The sequence below is a fragment of the Amblyomma maculatum genome, chromosome 11 (assembly GCF_055883805.1).
Source record: "Amblyomma maculatum isolate TAMU_Amacu chromosome 11, ASM5588380v1, whole genome shotgun sequence".
Classification (NCBI taxonomy): domain Eukaryota; kingdom Metazoa; phylum Arthropoda; class Arachnida; order Ixodida; family Ixodidae; genus Amblyomma; species Amblyomma maculatum.
The window spans coordinates 107527707-107546231 of NC_139354.1; the positions used below are offsets into that span (position 1 = coordinate 107527707).

At 44.9% G+C, this 18525-nt stretch overlaps 1 protein-coding gene across 1 annotated transcript in view; it reads right to left on the reverse strand.

Moving 5' to 3' along the window:
* Positions 1-4869: 4869 nt before the first annotated feature.
* LOC146174621 (arylsulfatase B-like) overlaps positions 4870-18525 on the reverse strand; it is a 52354-nt gene continuing 38698 nt past the window's right edge. Inside the window, exons 8-9 of the mRNA XM_084585418.1 lie at positions 10229-10499; positions 4870-5055 (exon numbers count right to left, since the gene is read on the reverse strand). Of these exons, the coding sequence (XP_084441544.1) occupies positions 4870-5055; positions 10229-10499 (457 nt within the window). The remainder of the gene's footprint in view (positions 5056-10228; positions 10500-18525) is intronic.

Here is an 18525-nt window from a genome sequence, read left to right on the forward strand (position 1 = left end):
TTTCACGGTCGGAACACATGTAATGGGGCAGCAAGAACATGCAGTGCACCTGGAGCTGTGCAAAACAACCGCTGCGTTTTTAGGGATTGGTTTGTGTGCATTGTGAAAGCACACTAGTTGAGTTTTTTGGGGATTTATTTCAATCAAGTTACACTGAAACCAATCAAATAGCTTGGTGGCATCCTCTTGAAGTTGTCGGAGTGCGCACGAAAAATCTGCATTAGCTGAGATGAGGAGGGTGTCATCAGCATATTGATAAATCTGTGATGAAGTTATAACACTGGGAAGGTCATTAACATAAAGATTAAATAAGAGAGGTGATATGATGGATCCCTGAGGAACACCACTTTGTAAGTCTATAATACTGCTTTGCACAGGTCCAAGTTGCACCATTTGGGATCGCTGAGACAAATAATTTCTTAGTAACATTTGAAAAGGACCACGAAACCCATAGCAATACAACTTCTCACATAGAATGTCGTGGTGTACAGAATTAAACGCCTTCTTAACATCAAGAAAAAGACCAAATGCCACTTCATTTCTATCAAAATTAGAATGAATAGAATCCGACATGTTTTCTAATAATGTTTGGGTACCAGAACCAGCAACAAATCCGTATTGATGCGGGCTGAGCAAATTATGCCTCAGCAAAAATGCTGACATAGTAGATGAGATATGTTTTTCTAAGATTTGTGATAAACATGACACGATAGAAATTGGGCGATAGTTCGAAATATAATTCCTTTTGCCACCCTTGTAAAGTGGAATAACACGTGCTTGTTTGAGAGAGTGTGGTAGGCAGCCACTTTCAATGATACTATTTAGCATAAAGAGAAGGACACACTTTAAGCTTTGAAAGTTTCTGGAAAGGTCGCTGATAAATATCCCATCAATTCCAGCCGATTTGTTGTGCTGTAGGCTGGAAATTATACCGAAAAGCTCTGGCTCTGTTATGGGTGGAAGAAATGCCGAGTCAGCCACAGAAGAAGGAAGTAACGGCGGACGTGATGCGGCAAGCGTAATGCGCTGTTTCTTAGAAAAAAAGTTATTAAAATCATTTGACAAAGATGATGTCAAGTGACCAAAACTAAGCTCTATTGCGTCCTTGACAGGCCTACGCTGACGCCCACGTAGTTCGTTCACGATAGCCCACGTTTTGGCCACGTCATGGTGGCAACTGTGAAACTGGCTAGCGTAGTAGCGTCTTTTAGCGGACCGAAGAAGAGCGGTTACTTTGTTCCTAGCAACCCGAAATTCAATTCTTAAGGTTGTATTTTTCGGTGAAGCGCGGCATTTCGACCAAAGGGCTTCTTTCTCTTTGATGGCTGCGAGAATGTCAGGTGTAAGCCAGTAACATTTATTATTTCGTTTTTTGGTAATTATACTTCTTTTGCAGGATTCCTTTAAATTTTTAAAAACCAAAATGAAGTTATCATACGCCGTATCTTTGTTATTTCCTGATAGAAATGAGTTCCAGTCGACGATTACCGCATAACTGGCGTACTCGTTTGCCGAATGAGTGTTTCAAGATAATCATAGAGCATTTACCAGTACCGTATGTGTGCGATATTTCATCAGTGATTAATGCGCCATGGTCATTTCAGTCGTATTTTTGATTATACACGTATGGAATGGTCTACTCTCGCAAAGCCTAAGACGTAAGGTACGCTAGCTCTACGTATGTCAAATAGGTATATGAAAGAAATAGAGCCTTAAAGTATAGCGGCTGACGCATTGCGTCGTAAATTCCCGCCGGGCGGCGGCCGTGTGCACCTTGAACCACACGTGGAGCGTCAGGGCCAGCGTCTTGGATTGCATCGCGCAGCGTGTAACCCGACAACCCCACCTGCAGAGCGCATCCACTCGGGCAAGTCGGCGCCGCTGTTGCTGGCGCCGTGCCTCCATGTTTTTCTTCCTTTGTTTGTGATGTTTTCAATGCACCTAGCAAGCAGCGAACAGAGCGTTCATATTTCGGCGCGAGTGAGTGCCATCAGTGGACTGGAACAAAAGTGCGCGGTGTGTCGTCAACAAGGGCGGACGCTTGAGAAAAATCAAATGTGCGAACGAGTGCGATGAAGAAAAGTGAAACTGTAACCCATTTATTTGTTTCAGCATGACCTTAATATTATTCATACTGAGATTGTACCTTTAGTGTTTTCTCTCCATTTTTTTTTCTGATACTTCCCTTCTTAGAGCGACCACGAAGCAGGAAGCGTCGATACGATTTGCCATATGTGGGAACGTCCATGCATGTGCGGACCGACGTTTAATTTACCGCTCAATAACCCAGCTTTAATTTAGATCACCATTGTTAAATCGTTTAAGCGAAAGTATGTGCTGCGATGCTTCGTATTCGTATAGCTTAAATGGACTAGTGTATTTTTAAAGTTTATTTCGATGGAAGCGCGCTCGCCATAGTCGATCTGAGTCACGTGCTTATCGCTCATTTTTTGCATCGCACTGCATGCGTGTCCTGCGGTAATCGTCTGTTTGAAGCCACTGTTGTTAAACCTAATACACTCGGGGGCAAAGAAATTTGCTACAACTTTTGGAATTCTCTTCACCCAGAGCAGCAGGAATCGCCACGGGAGCAGCTATGAAAGAACCTAGACCATTTCCGAAGAGAATACAAAAAATAGCAACCATTGCCTACGCACGATATATGACATGTCGTTTTGATTCTTTCTAATCTACCGGTCGGCGTGGAGCTATTTATCGCCGCCGCCGCCCTGACGGACCAGCAAACGGGGGTGAACTTATTGATATTTGACGCCGTTGACCGATTGTCGGTCTCATCCAAATTCGTCACAGTATACATGTGGATCGATTACAGTGCCAGCTTAAGTCAATGAAGATCTAGTGTAAAAGAACATGGTGTAATCCCGAGCAACATCAACAACAGCTAGGTGGGATGAAAGCAAACGCGACTGAAACCAGCACCGCGGAACTTCACAAGACTATTTAGACACAAGATTTCCGAAGTATTTAAAATTGCAAAGGTAACTTGAAAACATCGATTATAACAGCACAGTTAACGACTCCAGGTATTAAACGAGCCTGCCAACCGCAAAAGCACGCTAATGCGGTTTCCCACGGAATATTTCCACCACATGCTAATTTGCATCTAGTAGTGACCAGTAGGTGAAATGCACAAGAAAATGTTGACTGAAGTGTGTGCTAATGCATTTGGCGGGACATGGTAACAGAACTGACAGTATTGTCCAGCATATGCCATATATTAGCCAACGTCAGTGGAGTAATGGCTAACGCTGTTCGATATAGCCATCCTTATGAAAGGGCAATGCCAATACTGTTGATATGTAAGGTATGCCAGTGTATATCTGACATTGGCGGGCCATTGTAACGGAGCTCACATTATTGTCCAGCATATGTCGAATATTGGCCAACATCAGTGGACTGATGGCTAATGCTGTCCGTTATAGCCATCCTTATCTCATGGCAGCTCCAACACCGGTGATACGCCGGATATCCAGGCCCATCATTGCCATCCTCGTATAATGGTACCACCGATATTGTCAGGGCATCGGATATGACGGGCCAATGTTGTTATCAATATAAATAGGTACGAACAATATTGGTTACCAATGGAATCCTCAGGGCCAGTGTTGGACGTGTTATAGAATGGCACAACCAATACCAGCCATAAGATGGCAGCGCTGGGCCTACATAGGGCTGATCTCTGCCAACTCACTGACAATATTGGCCCGGGCTCTTGTGCTGCCTGGGTAGCCACTATTTATCTTTCCATCTATTTCCCTTTCCACCTGTGCTGGAATCAACAGAGGAGACTTTAAGCCCTGGTTGTGTCTAGCAGGTAGTCCTTGGCCCTCGTACCGATTTTGCTGTAAAGAAGCTCTGTATATAACGTATAAAGACGCCTTGTGTTCATCTCATCGGTGCTGACTTGGTTTCATCCCTACCGTCGAGGGAGCAGGCAGCTCTAGTTCACGAAACGGGTGACGTGAGCTACGGGCCATACCCTCTAATACCGCAAGGAGAGGAAGTGATAATTGGTCTATAGAGCGTAAATTAGTTATCATTTGTGAAAATCCTGGAATTTTTTCGATCAGCACGACATGCTTGTACAGTTGTATAGTGGGACAAATTTAGATTATTCACGTCTCAGATTAAAGGGGCTTCCTACGACGGAATACATTGCAGGCGGAGCTCCTTTGGGAGAAATGGGGAGCGCCAGAAAAGAAACCGTGCTGGATTTCACTCTACCAGGAGAGGCATATAGTGAGGGGAAAATTACTTTCACGTGTGCTATTTGCTTCCATCTATTATACCCTCCTAGAGATAGAAGCCCATGATAAAAGTTTTAGTTCATGTTGGAACGACTTCCAGTTTTGTTACTACATTAACATCCTAATGTTTCCGGGAATGAAATTTTTCTATAAATTTTTTTGTAGTGGACTGCCGCCCTGCCGTGGTTAGGGCGCTTGACTGTTGTGCCCGAGGAAGCGGAATCGAATCCCGGCCGTGGCGGGCGTATTTATATGGAGGTGAAAAGCAAGGCTGCCGAGTGCTGTGCGATGTCGATGTACGGTAAATAATTTCAGGTGGTCGAAATTTCCGGAGTCCTACACTACGGCGTCTATCATAGCCTGAGCGCTCTGGGGTGTTAAACTCTGCAAACCAAACCAAAGTGGAAAGGCCATAACGTGGAAAGCGGGTACAGTTATATATTTTTCTCAGCTGAAGCTCATGTGAACAACAGGTTTCTGAGTGGGCTTATTCCATATAATATTTTCTCGTTCTTTTATTCACGAGACACGATACAGTACTCTTCGCGATTAAGCAGTCCGCTCGAATCCCAGATTTAGCGGATCGTCCGGCCGCCGTCCATTAGCGGGTGGGCAGCTGCCCGGAATTACGCTGTCCTTGCATGGCGTGGCCGATCTCTCCTTCCATGAAGGGAACCCACACGTTGCAGTGCAGCGTCGGGTTGGCGGCCGCCGACGGCGGTTTGTTCAGAGGTGGCCTGCCGCTGCCCTGAAGCTCCTGCAGCCTGTAGAAAAGCCGGGCCAGCACCTGCCAAGAGTGCACACGAAGAGCGGGGTGGTCAGGAGGCTGAGGATGTCACTCACAACGGGACTGTGAGGATACTATAACCAAATATTTTGGACAAACTCAGCGAAAGAGTTTTCGAACAAATTGTTTTCACGCATTGTATAACTGCTCCATAAAATCAATATATTCTAATCCTCTCTAGGCGGTCTTTTAGTTTTTCTACTTATTTCTAACAAAACACCCCAACAGTTTTCTACGGATATATTAACTACATATTGCCGCTGATATAAAATTATTGCAAGCAAATTTTTTGCTACGCGTCGTTAGCTCAGACCGTTGCCATCACCATGTGCATAAGAGTGTTTTGCAATATCAGAGGGATTGTCTCCCGATTAAAAGGTATCTTTGTTGTGTACCAAGGACAAGTAAGGTACAGTGACGGACGGAGGACACGTCCACAACGCTGCTAGAGAAGGAATGAGGAAAGGAAAGAAAAAAATCAGGAAGATATATTTTTGTGGAGGTGTTCGAATAAAAGTCGAGGAATATTGCAAATCGCCTACTTTAGTTTTGTGTGATGATATTGGTATGCAAAAAAAGTATGTATTTTCTATCCCCCTGTCTTCACGACAGCCAAATCTAAAGACAAGCTGAGAAAGCCCACAGTGATAAGTCCTGAAATTAAATTTCAAGATGTCGTATTTGGCCGTACCCCACAGCGAAAATTGAGGGTGAGAAACTACATGGAAATCGCAGTCGCAAAGATCCTTGTCACAAGAAGAGGAAATTCGCATGCTGCATATACATTTTGTGTATTATAAATCAGTAAAGTCCTTTCCAATGCTTTGAGACAGCTGATCGCAGAGGCAGCTTTGGGGAATGGGTTGTGTGCAGGTTAGACTGTGACGATTATACGTATGAAAATAGTTATAGGTTGCGGGAATTTCCTTATATCAGTCACAAACTTACTAATATATTTTGTTTCGTTGGTTTATGGGGTTTTACATCCCAAAGAGACACAGGCTATGAGAGACGCCACGTAGTGGAGGCCTCAGGAAATTTCGAACACTTGGGGTTCATAACGTGCACTGACATCGCACAGCGCACGGACGTCTTGCTTTTCGCTTCCATCGAAATTGGGTCGCCGCGGCCGGGATATTCGATCTCGAATCTTTGGGAACAGTAGTTGAGTGCCCTAGCTACTGCACCACCGTGGCGGGGCTAACTTCCTAATAAAATCCGCCCACCTAATTCAGTGATCAATTTCTCTTCAAATGTTTTCGTTACCTTGGAACCCTTCGGTTACGTTACAAGCCGTGTCCACGCAATTTCAGCTTGGTTTTGACCGGTATGTCATTATACGTTTTGTTCTCTTCCTGTATCTTAACGTTACGCATATCGGATGGCTCTTCATAGCTCGCAGGCTTGTTCTAAGTCTGACTCTGGTTTCGTTACTCTCCATGTTTCCGCTCCATAGGTGAATACCGGGAGGGACAGATTTTATGCGCGTTTCTCTTTAGGGATATTTGTAAATAAAATCCTGCTCTTTTAGCAGCACATGACAACACCTGCCGCCTCAACTATGACAATACCGTGCACCCACCTTCAGGCCGTTTGTCATTAAATCTTTCGCTTTTCGTAAAAACGCTCATGTACTGGAATAATAGACTTTTCTGATGCTGCCGTCATCATACGAATAACGACAATTCCAAGCGTTTTGTTCAAGAAATCATCAGCAATTAATTCGGACTCCCCATGCAAGCAACCTTAACAGGGGCGCTTGAGAAATTGAAAAATAAAATAAAGTTAAATAAAATGAAGATCTAACGGCGATGGCTAAATGCACTCTACCACCTCATCCTATAGGTGCTGCTTTTAAAGCCCAGTGTCGCCCCGCTAATACCAATTTACTGAGAGGTTTCCGATTCCCACCGGTCTGGCGCGAGACTCTTCTAATGTGAAACTCTTTGAAACTTTCGCAAATGTTACCCTTGATCGAATCAGAGGCCAACACTTGGGTCGGAAGCACTGGTCACACTTCGCAGCCTCAATCAAGACTGCATGCACATGAATCTTTCTCTCCATTTTTCGAACGAGGTAGCGGCGGCCAGGATCTGGAGTCTGTACCGGCCGTAAGAACACGTATTCCGTCATACCTTCTAGCAAATCGATGCCTTTTTATTTCAGATAAAAGAAACAGAAGTTGTTCTTGTCCCGGGGACCTGAAATCATTTTTTTTTGAACTACGATAAATTTTTGTTAAACCATTCCAAGCAAAGTCACGGATATAACTTCTCTTGTGCGGATGCTGAGGACCCCTGATGCCTTTCAGTGAAAGTGGTGCGTAATGGGACAGCAAAAAGAAGCTCGAATAAAAGGATGTATATCCTATACTTGTTTCATCTGATTAGTTGCCGGACCCGTTCATAACACTTTTATGCACTCGGCACTCTCCGCAAACCGACGGCTGCCGGACGACGACACAATTATGAGAACCGGGTAACTGTGCCGATTTAATAGGCTGTAGAAGTGCAGTATAAATTCACCGACAGGCATTTACCTGCGCCGGAGGGGGGAGGGGGACAACATGATTTGGCGTGCAGACAGCATCGTTGAGGACCAAGTGTGAGGAGTCGCTTTGTTTAGTAAGCATTGGTTTCAATAGCTGCATGCCGGTGATATTTGTGGCATATATATACGTTCTGAAGCTGCACATGGACAGTGAGGGATACCGCAGTGGAAGTTGCAGACTAATTTCGATGAAGTGAGGCTCATTCAACGTCCGCTCACATCGCACAACGCATATGCGCCTTTTGTTTTTTAGTTTAGTCTCCACCGAAACGTGTCCGATGCTGCTGGCATCTGATTGCACGTAATTATTGGACTCAGATGCTGAACATTATTGGTATATAGCCACTGCAGTGATTGTCCTCAATATCAGGTAAGGTAGCATTATAAAACAAAATTGTAGCCAATCACTAGAAGGGCGCTGAAATGACAATGACAACTATGCCCCTACACGTGGTTTTAACAGATACTTTTTGAGAAGGCTTTGATGTATGTATACAGCCGCCACGCATATTCTACCGATGGTACAATGGGTACAAGACGTCCTGAGGCCCGGGCTTATCGATGATGATTTGCGGGGAAATGGGTCTTTAATTCGACTTTGTGGGGACGAAACTTAACTTGTGTCATGGCGCTATTTGATCGAATATGCCTTTGCACCGCGCAGAGCTATCGCCATCATCAACAGCATCTGCTTGTGCTTAGGTTTCTATTAAACGTGCTGATTTTAACGTGATAGCGTTAAAGGCTGAACGTCTGGCGTCGTTTTTGTGAACAAAAAAGCACGAGCATGGAGCTGGCAGGTGGCGTGGGCCGGGCACTAACTGGACGTAGGCTTGCTTGACGTTACGTTTGCCAAGAGCTGTCAACTTGAGTCTCTTCTTTCATATGGGAAGGGGATATCAGAATCAGCCTACCAGAACCGATTGCATTCTCGTTACCCCTGCGACAAGCAGGCACGCCCATAAGGCTTGGTTAAAGCGTGACTTCATATGTGAGCGGGTAGCTTACGTTCTCGCGTCATACCCTTAAAGGATGAGCTTAAGTGTCTCCATAATTTTTATTATGGTGTAAGATATATACAAGTGTAATAGGAGTCCTTGAACAGGGCGCTACGTCGTCAACAGTCAATGGAACGTTCTGCGATCGGTCGTTGCACTTCTGTAAGCGCACGCCCGAGCGTCGGAGAGAGAGCTTCGTTGTCGTTTTCTTTCCTGACCGTCACGCGCGTTGAACATGGTTGCCGTTCTCTTCAGAGCATCAGGCGCTGAACATATCAGAGCCGATTACCTGTTTTACACAAGCATGATTAAAATTGTTAGTGGCGGGTCTGCCGTGCGCGACAGTGGAAGCCGCTTGTGTGAAAGTCGGAGCGCCATAAATTCTCGCTGTCTGCCGCGTTGTCCGCGAATTTACTGGTCGTCCTATTTTAAAGGTCTGAAACTTAGTTTTGAAGCTATGTACGCACCAACCAGAGAATACATTAAACGATGCAATTTTTATGACGCTATTTCCTAGTATGTGAAAAACAACGGATACTGTTAACGTGATAAACTTAATTACCCTCAAAAGGGTGGCTTTTTGGGCTTGTTGGTGCGTGAACATAGCGAGACTGTAGCGCAAAGCAGACAGGACACACGAGAAGAACTCGTGTTGTTCGTTCTTCTCGTGTGTCCTGTCTGCTTTGCGCTACAGTCTCGCTTAAATACCCTCTTCTCCATAAAATGAAGCGTTGGCGTTATGAGACAAATATCAGGGACATAGCTCTAGAAGGTGATAGCAGGTGCATGGCTGACATGGGTAGCCACTAATTGGTCGTAAGAGATTAGCAACTATGCGAGCAGCAAAGTTCGTGTACAGGGTCAGTCACACTTAGCGGGAACACGACTACACATGACCATGCACCTGCGGAGCGTCATTTCTTTTACACCGGTCCCGAATAAATGTACAGTCACGCACAAGAATTACCTCGATGCGATGCGTCATGCCGTATGCCACTCTGCATCAGCGATTTGAGCGCAATGACGGTCCGCATGCGTGCAGCCATGCGGATTCATGTTCCCGCTAAGTGTAATTGACCCTGTACGCGAACAAGGATCCACAGGAGAGTTGGAAAATGGGAGTCATTAATGCTGCTGCGTCATACCCTCAAAAGCGGAGATTAAATGTCAACTTACACTTCCCCCAAGTTTTTTTCAATGCTACTGTTCTTAAACGAAAGGGATATTTTGATAAACTTGACGCATAAGATTTAGTTCTCTGTGGCAATATAGGTGCCTATCAATGGCTTATCAATTCCATTATCACGCATCGCTATTAGGCAACAAAGTGGACACTTCTATATTGCCACTATACATTCACAGCTCAAGAACATCGCCTCTGCACACATCACACATTTTGCTGCGTTGGAAGTAATTATTGAGACGGAGTAAAGGTTGCGCAGGCCTGGTAACAAAGTCGTTTAGTAGGTAGCCGACTTGCTCTCTCAGTCATGTGCGCTTCAGTGGTGGTACGCCGATCGAGGTACCCTAGACCACGCTCCGCCGTGTGATGCAAAGTATTCAGAGACAACCTACAACCTTGCTTTCATGTTGTGGCCCCTGTCCGCAAGTTGCGTCTCTCTCACCTTTTTCTGCAGGATGGCAATGTTCCTGCGCTCACAAGGGTCGGTCTGCAGGTCGAAGAGGCACGGTTTGCGTCGGGGTTGGCAGCTTTCGGCTTGCGGAGGCCGAGAACCGCACTCGACCGTCACTAGGGCGTCATCGGGGCTTCGCGAGGAGCCGCGGCCCATCGACCACAGCGCCTTGAAGACGACGCTGTTCTTGATGGCTTGTGACACCGATTGGTTGCGTTCGGCTGAGCCACCCAGTTTACCAGAGGAATCGCGCGTCTCGTACCTGCATCCGCCCGAGTAGGCAAAGCAGGTTAACAAATTTCGATTAAGTGGTTAGCCGCTGTTCCTTTAGCAGCGTGGGGGAAATTAAATGGAGAGAAGTCACTTGGGTCACAAAGACCGCCACCCTTCTGAAGTAGGCAGGAACCTTATATTTTTTTTTATTTGACATAAGACATCGATGGTAGCCAGCAGCATTGAATAATGTATCTGACAAAGTATTTCGGGGTCGTTAAATTGAGAGGATGTCCCAAAATATTGCAGAAGTTATTACCGGGGGCACGAATGAAATTGCTATCTCACAACAGCTTCTGAGAAGGATGACGGTGCAGGTATAGTACGTAGTGGAGCTGCGTGGTACAAATTCTAGTAGGAGCAGTTTGTTTAGTCAGGAAATACTTAGGAGCACACCCTCAACTACGCTACAAATATGCCCGGTAGAAATGTTTTTGGAAAGTAAATTTATGGAGAGGTGTGTATATGTCCATGTACCTACATGTACAGGGTGATCTTCTGTGTATAACACGGTCACTGCTTTCAAAGCAGCATTGCGTCGGATGCAGGCCCTTATCGAAGCAAAGCGATATATGCACAGTGGGACGAGGAGGTGATGCTTCGCATGACCTACCGCCTAGATTCATGGAATGGCCGGGTCGGACGCAATGATGCCCTGAAAGCAGTGGCCGTGTTATAGCTAGAAGTGGATCAGCCGTACCTCAGAAATGAAACATAGTAGGCGATTGAACAAAGTTTTTTTCTGGTTCGCTCCCCCATCGGATGCGCATGCACAGGGCTTAGGTGCATGTGGGAGATCAGTATGACCAGTGTGACACATTTCATGTTCGCCTCATAAGCAGCCTGGACAAAGGAGCGCAGTTTGTCCACAGGCCTGTGATTCGTTTTACGTTTGCAACACGTATGTGTTTGTAACGATACCAGAATATTCAGCAGGAACATTCAAACAGCTTATGGAAAAGACTATCTCATTGCCGAAACGAATCATATATAGGGAGCTTGCATGAAGCGATGCATGCCGGGTAATCCGCCATGATGTTGTCGCTGGCAGCAGACGGCGGGCAGCGCAGCCAGGGTGAATTGAGCAAGTGTCTTGTATTTTCGAAGGTCCACCGAGCAAATATGCGGCTTTTCGTGCGCTGCTCTTAAGTGCGTGCAATTGTTAGCAGATTCCTGAGGAACGTATGCGTCTACTCTGTGCCAGAAAAATCAGGCGCGCTATGAAGAAAGGCAATTGCAGTGCGACGCGGACCTGTTCAAGCTATACGACAACGACTGACTGCACTCTGCGTGTGTTGGCCCGTGCGAGCCATTCGCGTCGGCGTCGCTAGAGGAATCACTTGCCTTCTCGCCCTCATGCAGACGTATTGTTGAAATCATGAAGAACCCGAAGTCGGCCTGTCCGATCAAGCCAGCATCTTATGGGCGTACTACGCGACTATGTAGACGAGCCTGTGTGGCAGTGCCATGCTGCGTCGTCTGCTGTCAACGACAACATCATGGCGGATTACCCAGCATGCATCTCTTCATGCAAGCTCCCTACAAGATTTAGTTTCCGTTTGCTTATGCTTGTTGCCGTGCAAAATACAAGGAACCGAGTTCTCCATGAACTATTCTGACGGACGGAATTCTCAGCTATATGCCACCGCAAAGCGTCTAGATCAATTGAGTACCTGTATCAAGGTCGACTCAAGCCTATGCTACAGGGAGCGCGTAGATTAACACATGGTTCTGACAACTTTCTTCCTTTCAATTTCGGCTTGCGGAATCGAGAAACCTCATACGCACCAGGTACGTCACATGTAGGACGAGTTTAGTGGGCACTGCTTAGCATGCGCAATCTTCGAAGTAAATGCATCGAAACACAGGCGCGCTTTGCGTACCTTACCGAAACCATAAGCCTTGGATATCGGCCGTTAAACATTAAATATAAACATACATACTAACTGCAGTTAGTAGACTGAGAGTGGCAATTAATCTCTCAATTGGCATCCGTCTATTTACCGGGCCTATGTTCAAAAACAGGTTCATCACGGTTTACGTTTTTTTATTAACGCGAATGCCCCATTTTGAGCACAATGAATTGTTTTAGAAGTGCGAATGAACAAGGATGACGGCTTGTCATGTCAGCTTTATGCACAAGGTGCCCGAATGTCTCTGGCAGTGTACCGTATGTGCGCGCTAGCTGACGCGACCCAGTGCTTTGTAGAGTGGTATAGTCTAGTCGATTTAAAGCGATGACAGTTATAACGAACATTCGTTCATGTTAGCAAGGGTGGTGCTTCCATCAGAATATGCATTACGGGATTGGAACGACTGGCGTATCAGACGCAATGAACTACCGTGGTCGCATAACTCGACCAAAGAAAATGTGAAGGTGCAGTACCTAGCCGCTGCAAAATGATCCCTTAGTAGAGCTATTCTTACTGGCTTAGCGCATGGATAAGAAAAAGCTGGTGTAGCTTTTGGTTGTAGTCACACGGCCTTGCATTATGCCCCAGAAATATGCTCGGGTGCGAACAAATTATTTGAATTGTACTAGCTCATGTATTCAAGGCAGGCGACAATAAATTAATTTAGTGCAACTTAACTTCCACCTAACTGAGCCATTCAATTCCGTTCAATGAACGCATGGCCATCGTAACAGGTGTCAGTGAAATAATTTCAACATATGGTTAAACACAGCTACACACTCCAGAGCTGCATGGCAACGTCAGCTCTATTAAGGCTCTCAACATGAAAATGTGCACTGCCAGCGAGGGTGGAGGGAAATGAACGTATTCTATCCTTCGTGACCCCAATTCAACTAAAGAACGTGGTAACAAACAATAATGAAATTAGTTGTGGTTTAGTTATAGTTAACCCATGTGAATTGCGAAGGCAACAGCGGAATATTTTTTTGCCTGCTACATTATTCCCCTATCACGCCCTATCAGTGTAGGTGCTACATTATTGGGGACACGTAAGCTCATCCTTTAAGGGTATGACGCGAGAGCGTAATCTACCAGCGCACATAAAAAGTCACGCTTCAACCAAGCCGTGTGGACGTACCTGCGTGTCGTAGGGGTAATGAAAATGCAAACGATCCTGGCAGGCTGATACTGATACCACCATCTGATATGAAAGGAGTGACCCGAGTTGGCAGCTCCTGCCCGTGGCATAGGGGTAACGTGAATTACAATGTCATGGCATGCTGAGGAGACCGTAGCTATACCTCCTCACGACATAGCTGCGGGCACCCAAGGTTTTGAAAGCCAAACGCAGTGTAGCTTCGCTACAAAAGCCGTAATTGGAACTGCAGATACCGCCTGGCAAGCCTTTGCAGAAGAAGCGTGGTCTGGGAAAGAGAGGAAACGTTGGAAAAAGCAAACACTACCTACACAGTTGGCGAACAAACAACGGCAACGATTCGAGAAACTTCAATTCTAGCCCGGCGGCATGCCTTTTTGGTCTAACACCAGTTACCTAGTCGTTTCTCCACCATTGGCGATGCTGGTGCGGGCAAGGAAGGAAGATTTCTTTGATAAATCAAGAGGCAGTGCCCTACATTTTGAAGCTAGATCAGGGTGCCTTAGAACACGCAGCTACAAAAAGAAATTTAAAACATGAAGATGACACATGTGCAGTATGTGGTAAAACCACAGAAACAATTAACCATATTATATTCGAATGTAATGGTATCCATCCGGAAGTCGATGCAGGCGCAGTCACTCTTCCTGAAGCTCTGGGGTTTAGAGGTGCCAGTGGCCGGGTGAATGAACCTGCGGTGCAAGCTTGCAAAAAATGATTGGAAGACTGGTGGCTTAAAAGCAGAAAAGTAACATAATGTTAGTAATGTAGAAACAAAAATTCAATAAATAAAATGATGTTACAGTTAACCAATCCAAAACAACCATTAGGATATAGAAAAAAAAAACGAGCATTGATTGAAACTCCCTACCGCCCCGTTTCAAAGGGGACGCTCCTATATTCCATCCATCCAGGAGCATGCGAACAGCGGACTGTAAAGTGCGTTCTGTGCGCACACATGACGCGTTAGCTTCATCATGCGTCGTTACACCTTCGCCGAGAAGTGCAAACAGGGAACAAAGGTATCACTTCTGGGGCGCGAGTGGCACGCACTGGGTGCAGATCCAGATTGCCGGGCTGCTTCGTTGTGTGCCGCTTACTTTAGTGACACTTTTGCGATGCGCATGACCTATACAAGTGATTTTCGTCTATCTCTTACAAAAATGAGCATTGCAAAATGTTGACAGACTGTGGAAAACTTGTGGAGCCAACCGCTTCCACACAGGTTGTTGACTGCGGTAAACAAGTGTAAACGAAAGGGATATTTACCTTTAGTCAACAGCGTATACTTGTTGACTAACATTTGTGTAAAGTTTGTAAACCATGTTTTGCCCTAAGTAAATACATATAGTTGTTGACTAACATGTGTGTAAATTTTGTTCACTGTCGGTTGACTGGCTGAAGCATATTGTCACGTAGTGGTGACAAAGCCGTTGACACTGAAAGAAGACACAGGCTTGATGGTACTGAAATTGACTATTTACTGGGCTGACTTGCGCCCGCAAAAGAATTAAGCAACTCGGCGGCGGCGATAGCAACAACCGTGCTCATCGATCGTCGAACAAAGAATGCCCGTCACACTCGTCAATGCTCAATTTAAAGGCTGCTGAGAACATTCTAGATAATGTCGCAAACTGCTACTAGCACAACCTGGATTGTAGAAACATACGAAAGTGATCGGAATCTTCGATACAGATCTCGGCGCATCGTTCGCGACAAAGAAAATGATAACGCGTCGTATCGCGACAACGAACATGAACAAACACGGGATACAAAACTTATACGCGATCCAGAATCAGAGTGATAAGGCCACATGCCGGCGGCTGTTAAAAAACAACAAATACAGTTTTGAAAGTTTCGCGGCAATATATGGATGATGAAAAAAATTGACCTCCTGAGAAGACAGCTCTATATACTCATGATGATGATGATGTGTCTATCCCTTTGCATCGGGGGGGGGGGGGGGGGGCACACGATGTGCACCCTAGCCGTTTACATGTCATAAATCATAGCATACACACAAACACAGCAACACAGAGACCACTGTGAGTTGAGCCAGAGTAGAGTAGCTGCGTGTTCTAAGGCACCCTGATCTAGCTTCAAAAAGTAGGGCACTGCCTCTTGAGTTATCAAAGAAAGCTTCCTTCCTGATCTGCATTTTCCACTTTCGGTATAATTCCACACTCTGTTTCTTCTCCATCGAATTTATCCAATTTTTACCTTCTGTGTTTTTCATCTATTGCTTAATGCTCTTTATTTCTCCGTCCTTGTGACTAGCATACTTACTAGTTAGTTTCCTAGTTCATTTCCTCTATTGTGAGTCAACGCTTTTTACGTACACGTATTTAAATACTTTAGCTGCCTATCTGTTACTGTCCAATTTCCTCAGGCGTTCCTCATATAATATTTTACTCTGAGCTTCCCGTACTTCGAAAGATGCCCAGCCCATATCTCCCTGTACCGCCTCATTTGTGGTTTTGCCGTGGCCACCTAGTGCTAATCGTCCAACGGCTCTCTGATTTATTTCTAATGTCGACTGTACCTCTGATTTTAGGCACAAAACCGCATTTCCGAAAGTTAGTCCGGGCACCATAATTCCTTTCCAAATACCCCTCAAAACCTCATACCTGTTGTATCCCCTATGGATGGATGGATGGAATATAGGAGCGTCCCCTTTGAAACGGGGTGGTAGCAGTAGCTATCATGCTCATTTTTCTCCCTATATCTTAATTATTGATTTAGAATGGTTAAGTAAACCACCATTTTATTTATTAAATTTTGTTCCGACATTATTAACATTATGTCACTTCTCTGCTTTTAAGCCACCAATCTTCCAGTCGTTTTTTGCTAGTTTACACCGCCGGTTTATTCACCCAGCCACTGTTATCTCTAGTGCCCAGAGCTTCAGGAATAGTGATTGCGCCTGCACCAACTTCCGGATGGATACCATTACATTCGAGTATAATATGGTCAATGGATGGATGGATGGGATGGATGGAATATAGGAGCGTCCCCTTTGAAACGGGGTGGTAGCAGTAGCTATCATGCTCGTTTTTCTCCATATATCTTAATTATTGATTTAGAATGGTTAACTAAACCATCATTCTATTTATTAAATTTTGCTCCTACATTACTAACATTATGTCACTTCTCTGCTTTTAAGCCACCAATCTTCCAGTCGTAATTTGCTAGTTCCACCGCCGGTTTATTCACCCGGCCACTGTTATCTCTAAACCCCAGAGCTTCAGGAACAGTGATTGCGCCTGCATCAACTTCCGGATGGATACCTTTGCATTCGAGTATAATATGGTCAATTGTTTCACTGGAGTTTCCGCATACAGCACATGCGTCATCTCCATTGTTAAACTTCTTTTTGTAGCTGCGTGTTCTAAGGCACCCTGATCTAGCTTCAAAAAGTAGGGCACTGCCTCTTGAGTTATCAAAGAAATCTTCCTTCCTGATCTGCATTTTCCACTTTCGGTATAATTCCACACTCTGTTTTTTTTTTTCCATCGAATTTATCCAATTTTTACCTTCTGTGTTTTTCACCTGTTGCTTAATGCTCTTTATTTATCCGTCCTTGTTACTAGCATACTTACTAGTTAGTTTCCTAGTTCTTTTCCTTCATTGTGAGTCAACGCTTTTTAGGTACAGGTATTTAAATACCTTAGCTGCCCATCTGTTACTGTCCAATTTCCTCGGGCGTTCCTCATATAATATTTTACTCTGAGCTTCCCGTACTTCGAAAGATGCCCAACCCATATCTCCCTGTACCGCCTCATTTGTAGTTTCGCCTTGGGCACCTAGTGCTAATCGTCCAACGGATCTCTGATTTGTTTCTAATGTCGACTTTACCTCTGATTTTAGGCACAAAACCGCATTTCCGAAAGTAAGTCCGGGCACCATAAGTCCTTTCCAAATACCCCTCAATACCTCATATCTATTGTATCCCCACAATGCCTTATGCTTCATTATTCCGGCATTCCTTCGCCCTTTGGCCTTAAGTGATTGCTCATGCTTTCCAATGTATGCCAATCCTTCGTTTACCCATACCCCCAAATATTTATATTCTGCTACTCTAGGTATTTCAAGGCCTTGAATTTTAAGACCCTGATCAGTTGAGCCGTTGAAAATCATCAGACCCGACTTAACTGCGCTGAAACTGAAGCCTAGAGCGTCCCCTTCGTCTCCGCAATACTTAACTAGAGTTTGCAATTCTTCCAGACTCTGAGCTAGCAGCAGAATATCGTCTGCATACATCAAACCGGGGAGGCGCTGCTCTACCGCCTTTCCACCTAATCTGTATGACAGATTAAAACCTAGGTTACTGTCTTGTATCCTCCGTTCCAGGTTTATCATATAAAGCATGAACAGCACCGGTGATAGAGGACAGCTTTGTCTTAATCCTTTGCATACTTTGACATCCTCCGTACTTCTTATCCCTTCCCACGTAATTTCTACTTTGTTATCCCGGTATATTTCCTGTACGAACTCTATTATCTCATAACCGATACCTTCTTCTTTTAATATGTTCCACTGGAGTTCCCTGCTTACGTCGTCGTACACCCCGTTTATGTCCAGGAAGGCCAAATACAAAGGTCTATTTTCCACTCTAGATATTTCGATGCATTGGGTAAGCCCGAACAGGCAATCATCTAAGCGCCAACCATTTCTAAAACCGTTTCCCTTTATAAATCAAATTCATTTTATTCTGCCGCCAGCTGTCCGGAATTTGCTTATTCGCTATGAGTGTTTCCAAAGCATTTAACAACGTTTCCTTACTTTTTGGACCGAGTTCATTAATCAGCTTGATCGGAATTCCATCTATTCCTGTAGATGGGGTTTTAGGAATATTTTTTTCTGCCTTTTTCCAGTTTAGATTGGTCAGTTCTAATGTGCTTTGTATTCTGCTACCTTGTGTTGCTTCCTGATTTGCGGAGATTACC